The sequence below is a fragment of the Mirounga leonina genome, unplaced genomic scaffold (genome assembly GCF_011800145.1).
Source record: "Mirounga leonina isolate KUSES-001 unplaced genomic scaffold, KU_Mleo_1.0 Mir_114, whole genome shotgun sequence".
Classification (NCBI taxonomy): domain Eukaryota; kingdom Metazoa; phylum Chordata; class Mammalia; order Carnivora; family Phocidae; genus Mirounga; species Mirounga leonina.
The window spans coordinates 26175160-26196738 of record NW_023270265.1 but is presented as its reverse complement, the minus strand read 5'-3'; the positions used below and the strand labels follow the sequence as shown (position 1 = coordinate 26196738).

General features: G+C 44.4%; 2 protein-coding genes across 5 annotated transcripts in view; both read left to right on the top strand.

The window, feature by feature from the left end:
• PKD2L1 (polycystin 2 like 1, transient receptor potential cation channel) overlaps positions 1 to 12893 on the top strand; it is an 89413-nt gene extending 76520 nt beyond the window's left edge. For all 4 annotated transcript variants that reach the window (XM_035027251.1, XM_035027262.1, XM_035027272.1 and 1 more), the window contains 13 exons: positions 3729 to 3856; positions 4326 to 4579; positions 5546 to 5770; positions 5936 to 6164; positions 6835 to 7005; positions 7187 to 7368; positions 7675 to 7795; positions 8623 to 8721; positions 8936 to 9057; positions 10318 to 10444; positions 11193 to 11311; positions 11561 to 11684; positions 11999 to 12893. In XM_035027251.1, coding sequence (XP_034883142.1) covers positions 3729 to 3856; positions 4326 to 4579; positions 5546 to 5770; positions 5936 to 6164; positions 6835 to 7005; positions 7187 to 7368; positions 7675 to 7795; positions 8623 to 8721; positions 8936 to 9057; positions 10318 to 10444; positions 11193 to 11311; positions 11561 to 11684; positions 11999 to 12172 — 2075 coding nt within the window. In that variant the 3' untranslated portion in view covers positions 12173 to 12893. The remainder of the gene's footprint in view (positions 1 to 3728; positions 3857 to 4325; positions 4580 to 5545; positions 5771 to 5935; positions 6165 to 6834; positions 7006 to 7186; positions 7369 to 7674; positions 7796 to 8622; positions 8722 to 8935; positions 9058 to 10317; positions 10445 to 11192; positions 11312 to 11560; positions 11685 to 11998) is intronic.
• A 1138-nt stretch (positions 12894 to 14031) lies between these two features.
• BLOC1S2 (biogenesis of lysosomal organelles complex 1 subunit 2) lies at positions 14032 to 20734 on the top strand. The gene is made up of 5 exons (XM_035027308.1): positions 14032 to 14141; positions 14466 to 14582; positions 17905 to 18024; positions 18723 to 18827; positions 20238 to 20734. Exons 1-5 carry the CDS (start codon positions 14078 to 14080, stop codon positions 20267 to 20269), a joined length of 438 nt encoding a protein of 145 aa, XP_034883199.1. The 5' UTR covers positions 14032 to 14077; the 3' UTR covers positions 20270 to 20734.
• Positions 20735 to 21579: the final 845 nt, after the last annotated feature.

The following is a 21579-nucleotide window of genomic DNA, read 5'->3' as shown; positions in this document are numbered from 1 at the left end:
GCTGCTATGTGTCAAATATGGAGTCATAATACTTTATTTTTGAAAATTATTCATTTATTTCATTCTACTCTTTTTGTGTTTTTTCCACCACTTTTGGTTCAGCCCAACAAACACTTACTGAGAAACTATTAAAGACTGGGCACTTGGCTAATTGAATGAAACATGTCCTTGTCCCCTGAGGAGCATATAATAGGGTGACTAGAACTAGTTGTTAAGCACCCACTGGGTTCAATGCATTCTAAAGACATCATCTTTCATCTTCATAATATTACAAGAAAGATATTGTATTCCCCCATTTAGTGATGAGGAATCTGAGACTCAGAGTCCAAGTCTGTACTGTAAGTGACAGAACTAGGATTTGAACCTAGGTCAGTCTGGCTCCAAAGCTCATGCTCATCCTACAACAATAAATTCATTCTGAGTGCATACATGAGCAGGGGAGGTCAGCATACTATTAAAAGCTTCTATTCTGTATAATTCAATTTTAAATGTTAAAGATGTACTAAAGAAAAAGTTAATTCTGGGACATGTTTCTCAATAGACATTTTTTTTTTTAAAGATTTTATTTATTTATTTGCAAGAGAGAGAATGAGAGACAGAGAGCATGAGAGGGAGGAGGGTCAGAGGGCGAAGCAGACTCCCTGCCGAGCAGGGAGCCCGATGCGGGACTCGATCCCGGGACTCCAGGATCATGACCTGAGCCGAAGGCAGTCGCTTAACCAACTGAGCCACCCAGGCGCCCTCTCAATAGACATTTTTAAGGATAGAAACCAATGACCCAGCAAGGCGTTTCACACGTTAGACTTTGAGTAATGTTTGCTTAATGAATATAAAATGTGTCTTTAGAATAATCAGGTTGGTAGACTGATAATATGCTCTACCAAGTATCGATTTGGGGTATGAGAAGTAGTAATTTGAATTTCATAGAGGTGGGGGGGGTGGATACCTCATCTCCTGAGACAAAGTACAAAATTTGCTGAAATAAGAATTAACAAGGAATAGAAGGTATCTGGGTGGAGAGAAGGTATTTAATAGGTACTACACAAGGCACAAACCTTAATTTAGAAAGTTTTAAAATAGTTTCTTGGTCTTTTCTGTTTGCACGTACTTCAGTTAAAAAGTTACAAAGAATACTGAATTTCTGAGTGTCAGTGGGCATTTGACCAGGTGAAATCATTTTCCTCAAAATACATAGTCTTTACTACCTTGGGTAATAATCAAAGATGTTATGCCTCCGTAATCGTTGACAACCAGTTCAGAGCATGTTAATTCTGAGTAGTAGTTTAGAACTGGAGAATTGGAGGAGAAAAAGGTACAGCAAGGGGTACCACCTAGTGGCCATCCAGAAGCTGTAACAATTTAATCATCCTTTGGCATTAGGAAAAATGCAGCACACTGACCATCCTTATAACTCTGTGGTGGGTTCTCAGCAGACAGAAGCTTGACTTCCAATCCATTTTCTAGATCTGGAAAAATTGAGTATGAGTCCTCCAGATACTAAGGGCAGGTAATCACAGATTTGAATCAGAGAGAATTAAAGTTGTTTCCTGAACTTAATAGAGTGGAGTGGGGAAATGTGAAATCATAATGCTTTCCTTCTTTGCTGATTTCCCCCTGGAAAAGTGTGATGTTGTTTATGCCTAATCTATGACAACTCACCAGTCCTTCTTTCTATGGATGAGCTCCAGGGGTGGTAGGAGCAAATGTGACCCAATATTTGAAAAGGAAAATTCTTTTTTTTTTTTTTATGATTTTATTTATTAGAGTGCACGTACGTGAGAGAGAGAGAGAGAGTGTGTGTGTGTGAGAGAGAGAGAGACAGAGAGAGAGAGAAAGAGCAAGGGCAGGGGGAGAGGGAGAAGCAGACTCCCGACTGAGCAGGGAGCCCGATGTGGGACTCCATCCCAGGACCCTGGGATCATGACCTGAGCCAAAGGCAGGCGCTTAACCAACTGAACAACCCAGGCACCCCTAAAAAGGAAAATTCTTAAAGAGAATTGCTCACAAGAGACTGACAAATCCTACTTTAATTTTTTTGGTGTAATTCCAGACTTGCAGAAACGCTGCAAGAATAATACAAAGAATTCTTATATATATTTCACCCCAGTTTCCCAAATATGTATATTTTACCAGGCTTGCATTTCTTTTATTGTTCTCTTTCCCAATCTCTCTCTCTCTCTTTACACACACACACTATTTGAGAATAAATTGCAGACATAATTCCCTGTTGCTCCTAAATACTTTAATATGTAACTCTAAAAATAAGGAAATTCTCTTACTAAAGTCAGGAAATTATCATTGATTTAGTACTATCATCTAATGAACAGACCTTATTACAATTTCATCAAGTATTCCACTAACAGACTTCATAGTAAAAGGAAAAAACTATTGTCCAGGATTTAATCCTAACTAAATGCACATATTACATTTAATTTTTATGTTTCTTAAGTCTTTTTAAATCTAGAACAATTCTTTAGTCTTTCTTTATCTTGCATGACTTGGCTAAAAATTAAGTAACAATATCATAATACTAACAAATTATAAACTATAGAAAAAACAAGAATCCATGAGTTCATGCTGGTATGTATAAATGACTAACTAAATGAGGAAGAAGGAAAAGTTCTTCCTAAGGAGAATGCTAACTAACAAATGCAGAAGGAATGATGGAATGAGAAAATCACAACTTGATAACCATGGTAGTAATAATCAGGTAAAAGTCATTAAAACTAGATATTATTGGATATTAAAACTAGTAGGTGCAAGATTGTTGAGTAATAGGATGTTTACATAATTTCAAAGTATTTCCCCACAAAATACATATTAATTACAAAGAGAAAAATAATTTTACATTGAAGAAGGCTGGAAGACAGCTGCCTTAACACGGGATGAAAGTTAACATCACCAGTAATGATACAATTAGGCAGTGTGTGCCTCCTGATAGGAAGCTCTGAGATGGACACATCACTTTTTGGGTATTCTTTGCCTAATGTATAACCCGAATTTAAACATAAGGAAATATCAGGCAAATCTAAATTGAGGGACAATCTATAAAATAAATGGCTTATATTCTTCAAATACTGCCTTTTAACTAGAGAACGTATAGCTTCCCTAACAGCCTGACTTTAGACTGGGTGTATGGGTTAGGGTGGTTAAGGAAGATTGAGTTCTTCAGGGCAAAGGTCAGGTCTTTTTTTGATCTGGGGATGCTCTGAGTCCTTCCATCAGGAGACAGCTGTGCCCATCAGGATGCCCTGGGGCCAGAGGTGTCAGGTCCAGGAGACCCCATCTCCACTGTAAGGTGTTTGGCCAGGGCCTTGGAGTATTCCAGAATTTGGAGGTATTTCCCAAGGGCATAGATATAGGACAAATGAAAGAATGCAGAAGGTGGAAATATCTTGGTTCTGGGGAATAAGAACTAGGAAGTTAAGCTGGTTTAGGAAGAGAAAAGTGAATTTTCAGAATGACAATATCAAGAGACAATTTCTGAGTGGAGTTCAGTCTTTCTGAGGTAAGTTGAGAGGAGAAGAGGAGACCTTGTAGGCTAAGATATTCCCTGGTTTCCCCAATGCCTTATTAGCCTCCCCAGACAACTCTAGGGGAGTGTAGGCCCAATGGGATCCCATCTAGGTAGCATCTCTGGCCCCAGGGCAAATGGGCTTTCCTGTCTCCTCTGGAGAATGGATATAGGAAACAGTGAGCAGGACACAGCCTCTTGGGTTGGTTTCTAGTGACCTACGGAATGACAAGCTCCAGTGCCTATTATTACACAAAAGTGATGTCCGAGCTCTTCTTACATACCCCGTCAGACACCGGAGTCTCCTTCCAGGCCATCAGTAGCATGGCGGACTTCTGGGATGTGAGTATGAGATTCCCTCTACCTCTCCCCTCTCCTTTTCAATGGCCTGAAGCAAAAAGCCACAGGCCAGGGCTCAGGAGTGTCAGACAGTAGACCAGGCCATATCCAGAGACCAGATCATTCTGGGACCAGGCTGAGTCAAAGGGTCAAGCAAGAATCAATGGGTCAGACTGGAGTTTAGGTGAAGGTAGATGAGAGGGATGATGAAGGTGAAGGGATGATGATCAGGGAGTCAAGCCAGAGTTAAACTAGTACTGAGAGTCAGAGGTAAGGCTGAAATTCAAAATGCATTTTAAATAAAGAGTAGGGCCACATCAGGTCAAGAACTGGTCAAGGTTCATGGGTCAGCTGGAGTCCAACAGAAGCAGACTAGAGACAAGCTGGGGGGTCAAGGAGTGAAAGCAAAAGTCATTCCAAGAATAAAGGTCAGGATGAGGCAGGGTCAAGCTCAACCCAGCTTGTGGTCTAGTTTGCCCAGGGCCCACTACTGGACAGTTTGTATTGGACCAAATGGTACAACAACCAGAGCCTGGGCCAAGGCTCCCACTCCTTCATCTACTATGAGAACCTGTTGCTGGGGGTTCCAAGGCTACGGCAGCTGAGGGTCCGCAATGACTCCTGTGTGGTGCATGAGGACTTCCGCGAGGACATTCTGAGCTGCTACGATGTCTACTCTCCAGACAAGGAAGAGCGGCTCCCCTTTGGGCCTCTCAATGGCACAGCGTGAGTGAGTCCCCCCACCAATGTTGCCGGGCTTGCTTCTCTAAGCCTGACACACCATCCTGAGGTTTGGGAACCATTTCCACTAGTCTTAAAGAGCCTTAGGGGAGCGGAGGGTGGGGAGCATCTCTCTGAGTCCCATCTTTGACTGTTTGGAGGTCTTGGTTTGGATCACTCAGGAACAGAGAAGGTACATTAGCAAACAGAGCCATAGCCTCTGGACTCGTTTCCCTACACAGATTGCAGTCACATTTGCCCTACTCTGGAGGCAGTCCTGCCAGAGAAAGCATCCTTTCTTGCCCAGATGTTCTTAGGTGTATGGAGAATGGATGAAACACTGATGTTGCTACACAAATCGTAATTGGAAGAGTCTGACCCTTGGACCTGATAGGGGAAGCAGCAAGGAGTTGAGGATGGATGAAGAATTAGGAAAGAAGGGGGGAAAGGATGGATAGGACATGAAAGAAGGGGAAGGAAGGGAGGGCCCAGGGAGGAAATCTGTGGACAGAACAGAGAATGGTGGGGTGAAGCAGCCAGCTGCACAACCACAAGAACAGGAAGTGTCTTTTCTGGATTATGTGAGCCAGGTGTTTCCCTAGTGGGAACTACTCAGACTGGGGTCAAAAGTGAAGCATGAGTTTGCCATCCTTAGTTTTGGGGAACATCATGAGAAATCAGGAAATCTATATTTGAGTTTCAGTTCAGCCACTAACTAGCTGCATTATCTCAGACATCTCTGAGTCTTAGGTTCCTCATCTTCAAATGTGGATAATATTTACCTTCCTTTCTCACATAGTTGTTAGTATCAAACAAGATAATACATGTGAAATATATATTATATGTGATATGTATATATAATATATATGAAATTGTAAAGCCCAGGCAATCATAAAGTGTTGCCATTGCCTTGGGAGATCAGCTTTTGGACTGGCTCAGACCTCTCTGCTCAGATGGTTTCTTCTGTGACAGGTGGACATACCATTCACAGGATGAGCTGGGGGGCTCCTCTCACTGGGGTCAGTTGACAAGCTACAGTGGAGGTGGCTACTATCTGGACCTTCCAGGATCTCGACAGGCCAGTGCAAAAGCACTCCAGGACCTTCAGGAGGGCCTATGGCTAGACAGGGGCACTCGAGTGGTCTTCATCGACTTCTCAGTCTACAATGCCAACATCAATCTTTTCTGTGTTTTGAGGTGGGTCGCCTTTCCTTATCTTCCCTCCATCCATGGTTCCTGGTTCCCTTCTCTGATTGAGACCCTTCCTTAAACTTGTACCCTATGGTGGGGTTGTGGAGGAGAGGGGATGGGAAGAACTATCCCAGTCCAGGCCTCACCAGTTATCTCCCCCTCCTCCCACAGACTGGTAGTGGAGTTTCCAGCTACAGGAGGTGCCATCCCATCCTGGCAAATCCGCACGGTCAAGCTGATCCGCTATGTCAGCAACTGGGACTTCTTTATCATTGGCTGTGAAATCATCTTCTGCATCTTCATCCTCTACTACGTGGTAGAGGAGATCCTGGAGCTCCACATCCACCGGCTTCGTTACCTCAGCAGCATCTGGAACATTCTGGACCTGGTGGTTATCTTGGTGAGGGACAGATATCTTATACTTGGGACATAGTAGGAGGAGGAAGGGGATCTACCCTGTTAGGGACTCCAAGTTCTTCCTTTTGGAGTGTCAAGTCCTCTTTATCACTTCTGGTCAAATCACTGTGTGAAAGCTCCCTAAAGCCAGAGGCTTATGTTCCCCTAGCTCAGCCCCTGGGAAAACCCTGCCTCCCATATGCCTTCTCCCTCTGACCTGTGGTCCAGGCGCTGCCTTTTTTTATGTACTGTCTATTTTCTCTTCTGCCTTTTGCCTTAATGACCTGTCCCTTTGAAACCCCTACCTTCTCTCTTTTCTTCTATTAAAATATTCTGCCTCTTCATCTTCATCTTCTTCCTATTAACAGGATACATTAATTTCTTGACCAAGGCCAGGAAGTGGTGGGAGAAATAACATTACTTGGCCCCAATTCTCCATGATCCTTTACAACCTACATATGTACCACAGGCTCCAAAGCCTTCTCCTTGGGATTTAAGACGTTCCCCCAATCATCCTATTCAGTTTCATTTGTACCTGAAATAGTCAACAACTCAGAAGGGGAGGATTTTTTTTCCCACTTGACTTACCTACCCCAGCTCTCCCCTAGGACCTTATCATTGAACTTCCCTTGAGATCCCGACTTCTCTGATGCCTCTGACCCCTGTGATGACAGCTCTCCATTGTGGCCGTGGGCTTCCACATATTCCGAACCCTTGAGGTGAATCGGCTGATGGGGAAGCTCCTGCAGCAGCCAAACATGTATGCTGACTTTGAGTTCCTCGCCTTCTGGCAGACACAGTACAACAACATGAATGCTGTGAACCTCTTCTTTGCCTGGATCAAGGTATGTTGGGACCCCTCATCCCCAGCAACACCTCACGGCACTCATTCTCCCTTCCTCAGTACTTGTCTCATTTTCCTTGTCTGGTTTGGCAACTCTGGTGACCTCCATAGGCCCCTGGAGTGGACTATTCAAAGCTTTTCTCTTTCTTCCCTCATTGCTTGGTTCAACATGGCACTTCCAGATATTCAAGTACATCAGCTTCAACAAAACCATGACTCAGCTCTCCTCCACGCTGGCCCGCTGTGCCAAGGACATCCTGGGCTTCGCCATCATGTTCTTCATCGTTTTCTTCGCCTATGCCCAACTTGGCTACCTGCTTTTTGGAACCCAAGTGGAAAACTTTAGCACTTTCATCAAGTGCATGTGTGTGTCCTGCCCCCTTCACTCCTCCCTGGGCCCTCACCCTCCAGCTCTGTGGGTGTGTGTATCCTTGGGGAAGCTGGGTGTATGTGTGCAGGTGTGTCTGTGCTTAAAGCATCTGTGTGAGAATCTCCAGAATCTCTGGTGTGTGTGCTCAAGTATCTCTGTACCTCACTCTCTATCAGGTTGGAAGTGCAGTGAGAGGTCTGAGTTCACCAAAGAGCAGCAATTAGGAAAGTGGGTTGGGGTGTGAATAGGGGTCAGGGTTATGGTTAGGCTCTGGGTGAAGCCCAGACCCTGGTCTCTCAGTTTCACTCAGTTCCGGATCATCCTTGGGGATTTTGACTACAACGCTATTGACAATGCCAACCGCATCCTGGGACCTGCCTACTTTGTCACCTATGTCTTCTTTGTCTTCTTCGTGCTTCTGGTGAGGGTCTCTCTGAGAGGTGGGCATTGGGAACTTGAGGGGTGGAAACATAAAGGACCTGAGGGTGAGGTTTTGCCCCCCACCATGGTCTGTACTCAGGATTAAGATGGGTGTCTCAAATCATGGGTGGAGAATGAGGTGGGGGAGCTCTGGGTCTCCTGAGAGCTGGCTAATGTGCTCAATATTGCCAGCACAGCCAGGTAATTTGCAGAGTATAAGGAAATCTGCAGGCTCCCTCCGTAAAACGAAGCCTCTATTTTCCAAGGATGGAAAGGGAGAGAAATGTGCCCATGAAGAGAAGTGGTTGAACCTAGAAGCTTCTATATCTATTCTCTCCTTCCTCTAGGCATCTCTGGCTATTTCTATCACCATTACTTTATAGTCTCTCTTTCTCTCTGCCAACTATGAAAGATCTGGGTTTAATATTTATTAACAAAGCCAGCAGGTTTCTTTATTTGATCATAGTCAGGGATAGATGGGTTAGATTGGGGTTATATGATAAAGATAGCAAAACTATACTCTCAGTGATTGGTTGGCCCTTATATGGAGGTGAACTCTTGCATATGATGGGGTATCATTGTAGTCAGGTTACTGCAGAACAACTGAGTGAGGATAGCAGTTGGGTGAGGGAGCTTGATCCATCCCTAACAGGATTGTGCTGAACGGGGCTCTGGGGACCCTGAGATGTGGGGGTTAGTGGGCTGCAGAGCTGCAACTGAAAGCATTGGCTCCTTTAGAACATGTGTCTGGGATATTAATAGGGTTAGTGGGCTCATTGCTGTTAGTGGGTCTGGGGGTGAAGACCCAGGTCCCTACTTTATCTCCAGAACATGTTCCTGGCCATCATCAATGACACATATTCAGAGGTCAAGGAAGAGTTGGCTGGACAGAAGGATGAGCTGCAACTTTCTGACCTCCTGAAACAGGTAACCACTCAGTCTCCTTGAGCCACACATCTGTGTCAGGGACCAGGTCCAAGGCTCTGTGTCCTGGTCTATTCCTGACTGGTGTAGGGCACTGTGCCCACCCTTGTGTGGCTTTGACTTATCCCTGGAAGCCTGGCATCTTGTGGGTGAGGAAGGGGGCAAGGGATGATGAGAAGGCTATAGGAACTGGTACTTATTTCCTTTTCCCTTCCAGGGCTACAACAAGACCCTACTGAGGCTGCGTTTGAGGAAGGACCAGGTTTCAGATGCACAGAAGGTCCTGCAGGGTGGGGAGCAGGAGATCCAATTTGAGGATTTCACCAACACCTTGAGGGAGTGAGCAACCAGAAATACAACCTTCTGATATTGGTCTATAAGTCCTTGGCCCTCGACCATATACCCTTTGCCTAAAAACCTCTGATGTTGGCCTATGGGCCTCTGACCTTGGCTTTTGGCCTTTGACTTTGGTCTATATATCTCTGATTCTGATCTTCAGAATTGTGCCCTTGGTTTAAAGGTCTCTGACCATGTTCTAGAACATTCTGGACCTCACTGAACAACTTGTAGGACTAATGTAATAATACAATTTCTTCAACATTACATACATTTCTCACTTCCGCAAAACTCTGTAGTTGGTTCTGTGCTCCCCCACAAACATTGACCTATTCTCTTAGCATCCCTGTTTCCCAGTTAAACATATGAGCAAACACTGAACAAATATATTGTGAGCACCAGTTGTAAGCCAGGCACTAAGTAGGGCACACAATTAATGAGACAAAGCCTTGTCCTCCAGGAGCTCATACACATGTAAGCAAATAAACTGAATCACAGAACAAGTTCAACAAAGAAGTGACTAGAAGAGAGGGAGCACAAAGTAAAGAGAGTATTCAATTCTATTTTTAAGCTTAAGGGAAGGCTTCCAGGAAGAGGTGATGCATGAATACCTACAGGAGGATGAATAGCCTACCTGTAGACGAGCAGGCATTCCAAGAAAGATGAAAGCACATACAAAGGCATAGAAGTGTTAAGTTGAGCAACATGTATAGGAATAATAAGTAGCTAAGCATTGCTAAGGTATCAAATAAAAGTGGGGCATAGCAGGAGATGAGACCAGAGTAATGAACAAGGGCTACATTGGGAAAGGCCTTGAATACCACCATTCTATCCAAAGAATAGGGTGTCCAGGAGGGATTTTAAGCAGAGAAGGGGTGTATTTAGACATGCACTTTAGAAAGATTAATTACTTTAGTTGCATTATAGAGGATGGATTTCAGGGGTAGAGAGTGAAGGGGAAGCCAGTGAGGTGGGAGTGGGGGGATGGATTATTTAGAGGCAAAGAGATTTTGCAATAATTCCTATAGAACACCAAGAGAGCCTGAACCTAGTCAGCAGGACTAAGAGAAGGAAGACATAGATTTAAAACAATTTATTGGGGGTAAAATTGCTAGACCTTGGAAATCCTGGCTTTCCTATGTGGTCCCATTCTTCCACAGAGAGCAAAAGTCAGAGAGTCTGGAAAAAAAAGTGGGGAGTCCATAATTGAGAGATCACAGCCACAGCAAGTCAGAAGTCATTTCATCATACTGTTTTCCTCAGACTCAGGCATGCAGAGCATGAAATCACTGAGCTCACAGCTGCCTTCACCAGGTTTGATCAAGATGGGAATCACATCCTGGACAAGAAAGAGCAAGAACAAATGCAACAGGACCTGGAGGAGAAGAGGGTGAGCCCAGTTGGTTGGGGGAGAGGCAGTGAAAGAAAACCATTCACTCTCCCCTTCAATAGATGGACAGGAAAGAAGTCTCTAGAATAGTGGTTCTCAAACTGTTGCACATTAGAATACCCTGGTGGGGTGGGGGTGGGGAGTCAAATGATCCTCATACTCGGGTCACATACCCTAGACAGAATCTCTGGGGGAGTGAGGGACCCAGACATCAGTACTTTAAAAAACTCACAAGTTGATTCCAATGCATAGCCAAGGTTGAGAACCACTGCTCTAAAACAGAGTCTGAGGGGGAAAGGTTCAATTACCCGAGAATCCCTGACAATTCTTTCTGAGGACTTGCCTTCTCCTTGGGACTTTCAAACTCGGATCCTTAGCTGCCCCTGCTGTGCCTGCTTCATCCCTATCCAGTGTAGACCCAAAAATCAAGGGCAGGAGGGAAAGTGGCAGGAATTCTGGTACTGTTCTTCCTTTCCCAAACTGAGTTGGCTTCTAGTGAGGGTCTCATTAATCAAGGCTTCCAAGAGCTCATGTTTTGTTTCTGTGGGAGGTGATTCTCTCCCAGAGGTTGGTCCAGCTTTGTGTCCAGCACCACCACACTGATCCTATTATCTCTAGAGTTTGAGAGGGTAGGGGAATGCATGAACTGGAGCCCAAGGGCCTTGTCCTGGGAGACCATGAGAGCAGGTGATGAAATAGGAGCTGATACTTCCCAGAGTCATCTTCTCCTCTCTCACTTCCTGATCAGGTGGCCCTCAATGTCGAGATTGAGAACCTGGGCCAGCCCATTGTGAGTAGTCCACCAGGCAAGTCGGGTCCAGAGGCTACCAGAGCAGGTGGCTGGGTTTCAGGAGAAGAATTCTACACGTATGTGCAGCCAGGGGCCCAGGGCTGAGTGTGTTTGTAATGTCCTACCCTGAGCTTTTTTCTCAACCTTCTAATTTTCCGTCCTAGTCCAGGGAGAACCTCTGCCCCCCTTTAATTCTCCCTACAAGGCTGGGCCTTACCTTCCTTGCACCCATCCAGACACAGACCATAATGGCTCTCCTACCCCTATAGACGCTTAGCCCCACAGATGCATATTTCTGCTCCCTCAGTCTCTCTCAAATCCTGCAGACTCACAAGGAGAGTTCTTCAGTTGGAGATTGTCCTGGAAGGAGTCATGTCCCAGGTGGATGCTGTGGGCTCAAAGCTAAAGATGCTGGAGAGGAAGGGGCAGCTAGCTTCCTCCCCAGGCCTGGTGAGTGGCCCTTCACCTGGTTCCTCTTGGTTCCCCACATTTGAACTCTACCATCTTTTCTACTCAGTGGGTGGAAGTAAACCATTTTTGAAAGAGTCTGTTTCCAGGCTCCTGGGGCAACATGTTCATAGCAGTCACTGTATCAGTGGAGGGAAGGGGTGGAGGGAAGGCCTGAAGTTGGTTGCTCTGGCCTGAGGGCTGCCTTGGCCTCCAGGAGAGTCTGAGGTTGAAGAATCAGACCCAGATTTTCTAGATGAAAGGAAGTGGGACACAAACTCCTTCTTCAAATGACCTGTCCCTTTTTCTTCCAACAGGGAGATCAAGGCATTTGGGAGCACCTGCAGCAAACCCCAGCTGTGACTCCAGCCCCCTGGGGAGTCCAGGGTGGGCAGGAGAGTGGTGGGGGAGGGGCCCTAAAGCATCAGACAGCAGCCTCCTCTCTCATTGCCTCCCCAGAGACCTCCTCAGGACATGCCCTCCACTTCTAGGGCAGCAGTTCCCTCCACTGCTACTGCAGAGTCCCATCCTGTGTTTGGCCTCTTGAACCAATGTTTAGCTTAGGCTTGTGACTCAGTGTTTCTATGTGTAGCCATGTAGCTCTGTGTAGCTCTTTGAGATAACATTTGCCACTGGGCCCCTCACTCCCTGTGCTCTCAGCTCTGCTGTGATGAAAAAAAAAAAGTTAATAAAGAGAATAAAGGAAGGGAGGGTTATGTTCCCTAAGCACCTGGCATCTGGATAGCCACGATTTGTGAAAAAAGTAGAAGCCTAGAGAGCAGCATTCTCTAAATGTCTTCCTATTTGCCAGTGAATCTTATCCTTTGTGCATCTAGAGATCTGCTGCTAGCACCCATGGGATTCTTGTCTTCCTCATAGTTTCCAGGTGAAAGAGAAGGGGAAGCCTTGGAGGAGAGGAAACTTTCTCACATGTGGAGATTATAATGTTGCAGAGGTGTTGGAATGCCCCTCCATCCAGGGCAAAGACCATGAAGGCTCAGGTGAGGAGGCTGCTCATGACATTCCACTAAACACTGGGAACTGACAGGGCTGTAAACAGGGACATAGATGGGGCCTTAGGAGAATCAGACAAAGAAATGATTTCTGGATTCAGAGATCTTTGGAATAAAATGTGGTGGGCTCTGACACTATTCTTGCAAAGGACATATGGGTTTCTCTGGTGACTATCAATAAAAATCCTTAGAAAAATCAGGACTTTGCATTTGCTTCTGGGATTGTAGGGGGAAGAAGAGAGGCTGGAGCTGTGAACCATTCTTGTATTTGGGCTGGAGCACTCATCCCTGCCAGGAGGGGTAGACTGGCAGCCGTGACAATGTGAAGGGGCTGAAATAAGAACTTTTGGCTCATAGGAATGATTTGAAATGGTGGGCATTATGACTGTACCATTTAGAGAGTGGAGACAGTGACCTAGGGAGACCTGGTCCTCAGGATGAAAAGAGTAAGGTAGCCCTTACACTGGTATGAGGGGTAGCTGGGTTGTGTGTGTGTGTGTGCGTGTGTGTGGTGTAGGGTGTGGGAGGTAAGAGGGTGAGATGGAGAATAACTAAGAACAGGACTAAAAACTTCTACACTAGGATTTTGGGTGTATAGGTCTGTGTCCCAAGACCCACTATATACCTTTTTCCCTTCTCCTGTAATCTTTACCTCTTTCTCATTTTGCACCTTGCTCCCCAGTTGCTTTTTCTCATCCATTCCCTTCTCCCACCCTTTTCACCATCCCATCACATACACTCTATACACCTAGGAGACTTGTGAAACAGCTAAATGCAATCAAGATAACCAGAGTGTATCCTCAGCCATAAAAAGTTACAAAGCTTTCTTCCAGAAAGACTGTATCAGCTGAAGAGAAGTAGGTGCCAACTTGCAGCTCAAGAAAAAGGGGCAAATGAGTTGTTTAACCAAGACATTGGAAGGGCCAGTATTTCGGCTCAGGGATCAATGAGTGAAGGTTTCCCAAAGGCTGGATGAGACTACCTTCAAAAGCATGGATTCCCTGAGCAGTCTTTGGCGACGAATACCAGCCTGGGTGGGGAGTGTCTAGGGAGAGGATACCCTGTCCCTGTGACTTTGGTCAGTAGGCCACCAGAGCTAAACCAATCCCAGAGAGGTCGTGGGTCTTACTACACTAGTGACAGGGATGAGCGCATTCTCAGTTCCAGACGTCGAGACTCTTGGCAACGGATCAACTCACAATAGCTTATCTTAGCTTCAATTTCAGCTTCAAGCTTACTCTGTTATTTCTCGTGTAAGCGTAAGCCGCATGACTCAGTGGAGAGGTGGAGCGTCCCAGGGCTGCGAACCCAGGGCGGGGAGGGCGGGGCAGCCCGGTGCGCAGGCGCGGGCATCCCACAACCGGAAGCAGCGCGGGGCCAGGCATGGCGGCGGCGGCTGCGGCGGCCCAGGGTGTCTCCGCGACCCAAAGAGAGGAGCCGGTTCGAGGTACGTCGAGTAGCTGGGGATGAAGTGCCCAGCAGGAGGCTGGGGGCTCACCTGGCAGGAGCGAGCAGGTCGGAGGGGCGCACCTGACCTGAGGACTGGGGTGGCTTGGCCACGGGATCGGGTCTGAGCCAAGGGCCGGTGCCGGGGAGCAGAGTTGGCGTGTCAGGTGGGGCAAGGACAAAGTAAGGGACTTGGAATTACGGCACATGGAGAATGGAGCCGACTTGATCGAATGAGGCAGGTGGAGGGATGTGGGGAGAGGGTGCCGTGGCTGGATTAGGACCCGGAGTAGGGCGGGACGCTTATCGTTCTCCTTTGATTCAGACGATGCCGCCGTGGAGACAGCTGAGGAGGCAAAGGAGCCGGCTGAGGCTGACATCACTGAGCTCTGCCGGGACATGTTCTCCAAGATGGCAACTTACCTGACTGGGGAACTGACGGGTGAGGCGGGGTGTGGGCTGATTCGGGTACTGCCCTGCGCCACTCGCTGGAGCTGTAGCTTGGCTCTGGGAGCTGTGAGGTGCTTTAGCAGCATCAGTCTGTGGCTCCCTCCCCAACACTCCCCATGCCCTGAAATGTGCCTGTTGGAAGTTTGGGAAGGTTATGAATGGGAAAGAAGAAGGTCCATTCCTTCCCTGGAGAAATTCACTAGCTAATTTCAGAAATACATAAAAATACCTAATATAACTGCAAGCCTTGGTGGTGTAGACTAAGTATGAGAAGACAAAAAAGAATTCATCAAGAAGTGCTTCCTTGGAGGAGGTGTATTTTGAGCAGAATTGTGAAGGGAATGACTGACCAAAAAGGGGGAAACGATTGGTGAGTGAGGCGTATAAGCAAGCAGTTTGTTCCCTTAAAGCAGATGTATTTACTAGGGCAAAGAGAAATGAAATTGGGGAATGGAGAGTGACCTGCAGATTTAGGGACCTACTAGGTTGGTCTGAGGATTTGGTGACCCACACTTGGGGACATGATTAATTTTGGGTTCCTTGTGTATTTCCAGGTGAACACATGACCTGTGTGTGGAGAAAGGTCCAAAAAGTGAAGTTTGGTCCTGTGTGGCCTCTCATAAGCATTGTTTCACTTCCCCAGGAAATTGCTGTGAGCTAAATTTGGGAACCAGAATTAATGAGAAAATGGCTGATGGAGAGTGGGAGGGCTTGTGAGGCTCCATCAGTCTGATCAGTTTTTTTAGTTATTTCTGAGCAAGAGAAGCCAAGTAACAAAATCTAGATTTTTGGCTTCTCTTTAAAAATTCCAAAGATTTGGCAATACTAGTTCCTCATTCTTGTGATGCTGTGATTGACTAGAGCTGAGCAGCTGTCTCCTCTAAATGGTCTAGTGCAATGCAGTGTGTCCCCACTACTCTTTTTTCTCCCTTTTACTGGGACCTGGTCAGTTGCCATTTATCACTGTTCTTACAGTGTTGTTTTTTTTTAGTAGTGGTAGAGAAATGATTTTCTGGACCAATATTTCTATCCAAGTTGGTAAAGTAAATGATAGGTAAGATGACTGCATGTTCTAAGAAATGGGAGAGAGCATATTTCTTTGTGGAAGTGAATAATCTTATGTTTTTAACATGCAAACACCTGACTTACTTCATTCATTTACATGATCTCGCAGGCTCCTAGGTATTAGAGTGTGACCCTTGTTTTTTTTTTAGAGAGACTAATTTGCTAACAGAGTACGGTTGTGGAGGAGAGAGCTCAGACACATGAGCAAGATTTCGAATGAAGAGTAATGACGATGGTCAGTGACAGGGTGATGGTAAAAGAAATGGAAAGGAGAGCATGTCTGCAAGAATATCACAGAAGTGGAATTTATAGGACTTGTTGAAGTGCCTATGGAGGGATGGGAGCAGCTTAAGAGGTGTTCTAGGTTTTAAACTGATGGTACCATCATCTAAAATAGAGAAGTGGGAAAGCAGAACCATGTTTAGTGTAAAAAATATTTTTGGTTTTGGCTTGGCTGATTTTAGATATTACCAGGACACTCAGGTGACTTGCACTTGTGAGTCCTGAGCTCAGAGAGTGATCTGAGCAGGGGAAACAGATTTGGGAGTCACCTGCACAGCGGTGTGAGTCAAGGCTCTGCAGGATGAGATTGGCAGGGATGTGCTTAGGGGTAGCTGAGGGCCTCAACTATAATCTCAGTGAATGCTTGTATAGGGCAATTAATTTTTTCTAACAACAGTTCTTAAAGTACCTAGGTTTATAAATGATTTACTTATCATAAAATTAATTTTAAACAGAATGTAATTCCCTGTGATTGTCATTCTTACTTGTACAAATGCTTTTTTGAGTTTGAAAGGAAGCTAGCATCACCCTGGGAATGCCCATAGGAATGTGCCACCCATGTAAACGTCATTTGGGTCACAGCTGAGAAAAAATTGGGAAGTGATAGTTAAGGATGAATGAGAAAGGATCTAGCATAGAAACCTACAAAGAGTGGATTGAAAGAGATGAGAAAATCAGGGTAATACCATGACGTAGCAGCCAAGGGAAATGAGCATTTTGTGAAAAGAGGGAGATCACCGTGTCAGGTACTATGGAGAGGTTGAGGAGGATAATAACAGAAAACGCCGCTGTGAATTTGGTGCTTTGGAGAGCACCGGTGACCTTGGAGCATGTAATTTCCCTGGCTGGTGGGGGCAAAGGCCAGGCTGCAAGGGTTTACATGAGTGAATGGTGAGGAAGAGGAAGCGGTGAATATGAGCTGGTCTTTCACAAGGGTTAGCAGTGAAGCTCCTTTGCTTTACTGAGCAAATGATGTAGGTGTAGCAGAAGAGAGAGAGTGCTTTTGGGCTGGAGAAAAAGCTGAATAATTTCTAGATAGTGAGGAAACTGCCAGGATAGAGAATTTGGAAATGCCAGGGAAAGGAGATGATTGAAAAGAGGCCCTGAAGAAGTGGAAGCAAGAGCACGGGAGAAGTTGTCTTGGCAAGAATAGGAGCACTCCTGCCTCTTGGGAAGATAGAAAGGTACAGAGAAGTTTTGAAGTGAGGCAGAAAGGTTGAGGCAGCTCACGTAGGTGGAATTTTCCACTTTTCAGGAAAATTGGAGGAAAAGCCATTTGCTTTGAGTAGGGATGGGGAAGGGAACAAAGGATAGGAGAAGGAGTGCATAAAATGCGATATAGAATCACACAGTAATAGATGAGTTACTAAGAAATGGTTCCTAGTTGATTTTATATGTATTTATGATGCAGTCCTCCAGATTACATGTTATCATACCATAGAAATACCAATATTATGTCACCTTCTCTTTTCTTAGGACATGAATTTATTTTTTTTAATTAAAAATTTTTTTAAAGATTTTATTTATTTGTATGACAGAGACAGACACAGCGAGAGAGGGAACACAAGCAGGGAGAGTGGGAGAGGAAGAAGCAGGCTTCCTGCGGAGCAGGGAGCCCAATGCGGGGCTTGATCCCAGCATCCTGGGATTATGACCTGAGCCGAAGGCAGACACTTAATGACTAAGCCACCCAGGCACCCCAGGACATGAATTTATTATTTTCCTTTTTAACAAAGGTTCTGAAGTCTCTGGATCTTATTTGGTTTAAATAGTTTGCTAATTATTACCTGAGTTTCTACTTAGACATTCAGAATACACAGGCTGAGTATAAATGTCATAAATCAGTAGTGGCCTGCTCCTTTGACATTCACTGCATCCTGTCTTGAACTACCATTTGGCCTATGATTCCACATTCCAGTAATCTATGACAAATCTTAAAGGCATCACATCTTCTGTTTATTTTAAAGCCACCAGCGAAGACTATAAGCTCCTGGAAAATATGAATAAACTAACCAGCCTGAAGTATCTTGAAATGAAAGATATTGCTATAAACATTAGTAGAAACTTAAAGGACTTAAACCAGAAATGTAAGTAATAATTTTTATAATTAAACATGTTTGTATTTAGTGTTCTTTTGTGCTTGGGGTTGTGGAGAAGTGGAGGGAACATGGCACCTGTCCTGAGGGAGCTCATTCTCTAGAAGTGAATTATAAAGTTACGGAGAATTTCTTCCATTTTGAGGATTAGCATATTTTGGTATGGTTATTTCTGCTTCTGAATCCTGATGTGATCGATCAGTTTATTCCTGAAAAGGGAGAGGGGGGAGAAAGGGTAGTCAGATTTTAGTGAATTTATTTAACAGTGGAATCCTTAAAGGACTACTCTATAAGCAGAAAACCAGAACATCTATAAATGGAAAATGCTAATTTAGACTGGTAGAATATATTTTTCCATTGCCTTATATTTGTGTTCCCTATCTCTAGGGTACTAATTCTTGGTAGGGGATTACTCAAGAAACTGAACCAGTAATGGAAAGATTGCTTGAGGATCAAGGAATTTAAAAGAGAGGAAAATTAGTGGATGAGAGAGACTTGCTTTGTCCAGGTCACAGTTCTGCGTGATCTGTTAGTGTTTGTCCTGCGAGTGATCAGAATCATGTCACCCCACCTAGTGTGTATTGGGCAGAGCTGGAGGGACACTAGCATTTTTACTTTCCTACTCCTTACTCTTTTCTATACTCTGTGTTGAGGCTGTATGAACGTGTGGTCTGTCTCTGTTTTCAAAGATGCTGGACTGCAGCCTTATCTGGATCAGATCAATGTAATTGAAGAGCAAGTAGCAGCTCTTGAGCAGGCAGCCTACAAGTTGGATGCATATTCAAAAAAACTGGGTAACCATTTTTATTTCTGTTTTGATTAATGAGAGTACCCTGCCCCCCAATATGACCTTAGCTAATAGGATAGTTCACATTTATGGTGCACCAATGATGATCTATTTTAATTAAGCTTCACAAAAACCTAGTGAGAGTAATTTTTTAATGGTAGTAGTAGTACTAAAAATACTATTTCCTGAGTACTTAATGATACATATCAGGCACTGTTCTTAGTGCTTTACATGTTTTATGCTTTTTATCTTCCCAGTAATCTATGAGATAAGTATGTGATTTTTATCCCCATTCTTTGAAGGAAGAAACTGGTCGAAGGGGTTAAATAACTTGCATAAGGATACAAGCTAGCATGTGAAAGAGCTATATTCCAAACCAGGTCTGTTTGATTACAAAGCTCAAGCTCTTAAAATTGTGGTTCAGCAGGCTGAAGCATCTTTAGTAATGTAGATACATATGTCTTAAAAAATAGAAAAGTCTATCAAGAGTTTTCTTGAAGGACTACTTTTCCTTTAAGGAGGAAACTGGTACTTGTATTGCTGATGGCTTGCTAACTGGCTCTGGCTCTTACATCCATGATTAAAAACAAGGAAGTTGTCTTTATCCTAGATATAATTTACAGATTATTTTATTTTCATCATGGACAACTGTTGAGTACTTCAGGAGAGAGGTCTGTAACAGACTGAGATGTGACATGAGTGGTGAATAACAGTTCATTGTCCACAATTAAATTTACTAAGTGGTGACTACATGGTGAACCTTACTGTATAGAAGGCATTGTACCAGATGCTTTCAAGGTTTGTTTTGGTTCATTTTGTTTTTTTCAAGGTTTTAAAGAAAAAGATAATCTATCACATTAAGAGGCTTATTTGATGGTCTTTTAAATCTCTGTGTCTTTCAAAATTGCTTTCCTATAGCGAGGTATAGGAATAAGAAAATAAAAAGGGAAAAATAGAGATATACGTTCAGAGAGTTCCCGTCTGGCTCCCTGAGAGTGCTGGGGACAGTGCCTGGAGAAGCAATTTCCTGTGCTTAGTAAGGCTCCCTGTGACTCCAGTGCCAGTAGATCTGCTTACTCCTGGTGGAGATGTCTGAGCAGGTGCTGTTGACAGGGTTAGGACTTAGTGAACTTCTTCTTAATTGTGTGTGTGTGGGTGGGTGGGTGTGTGTTTGACTCCTTATCTTAGGTTGTGCAAGTTGATGATTGATATCTAAATATCTGTCCTTAGCTAATATGATAGTTAACATTTGTGGTGTGCCTCCAATTTAGACCCAGTTTGGACAGATTATGAGATTGAAGGCAATAGATTTTTTTTTTTAATGTAATATTGGTGAATTTGCCTGGAAACGCTGACTAAAAAGATTTTTGTAAGAGCTTGTTTTAAAGATTTAATTTCCTTCCTTTCTCCCTGGCAGAAGCCAAGTACAAGAAGCTGGAGAAGCGATGAAAAACTTATTCCTGTGGAACAAAGTCTTTTTTAACATGGAAGAACGTTTTATAAGACCTGAATCCTGAGGCTGATGAATTGTCAGAACTCCTCAAGAGGAAACTATGCTGGTCGTCCCAGAAACGTCCCAACATTGGAGTGAACTGGAGGACTGTGGCTACCCCTGAACTTCTTTTGAGGCAGTATCCCTCAGAAACTCACACTTAAAACTCCTTACCTTTTACTTGAATGTTTCATCATCCACTCAGGACAGAGTCTCTCAGAGTTCAGGATAAACCTGGGCTTGCCAGTAGAATCAAATGAGAGGACCCATTTTCTCTCATAGTGGTTGAGTACTACATTATTTTCTTAATGGCTGGTTTTTTTGAGTTTCTGTGTCAACAGTGTTTTTTTCTATTAATGATGCTGATGTATTGCTAATATCCTAAATTAAAAAAGGAAAACAAACTTGTTCTTTACAGATTATCACCTTGTGAATGTCAGTAATTTACTTTTCCATAACATTGCAAATAACAGAAAATCTTAAAATAATTTCAGGCCGAGTCTTCTAGATTGAGCAGAAGCAGTGAAAGGAGTGTTTTGATAGCTTGATATATGTAATGGGCCCCTCCCCATCTCTTTGTGTGAGTCAGATGTCTGGAGATGGATGACATCTTGACACATGGTCCCTTTCGGAAATGTGATAAAGACAAAGAGTGTGTATGTGTGTGTATGTGTTAGGTGGGAAGGTGGGGTTGCCACTCAGAAAATAAAGCATTTTCTAAAACATCTTCCTACTTGTGCCTGCGGGGTCAGAGGGGGCTCCTAGGGACCCGATTGTCTTCCTTTCAGACTAAAGACATCAATGGATGGAGGATACTGGCTAGTCTAGTTTGGAGGACAGGCATCCTTATTCAGAGTTGGGTGTTAGCAGCTAGGAAGGGGTCTGACATCCTCGATTCTCTCTCCCAAAGAGTTCTTAACCCTTTTTCTGTTCCTTCCCACTGTCTCTATTCCAGACCGTTATTTGTCCCCTGCTCTGCTGCACCGTAGCTGTGTCTTCTTGCTGTAATGATCCCCCAGTGCGCCTTCCACATTGCTGTCAGAACAGTCATGCCCTCCTGCTTAGAATCCTTTAGTGACTTCTCATAGCCTCTTTGAAAAAGCCAGACTCTTTTTGTTTCTTTATCCAGAAACCAAAATTTTATTTATTTTTTTAAGATTTTATTTATTGGGCGCCTGGGTGGCTCAGTTGGTTAGGCGACTGCCTTCGGCTCAGGTCATGATCCTGGAGTCCCTGGATCGAGTCCCGCATTGGGCTCCCTGCTCGG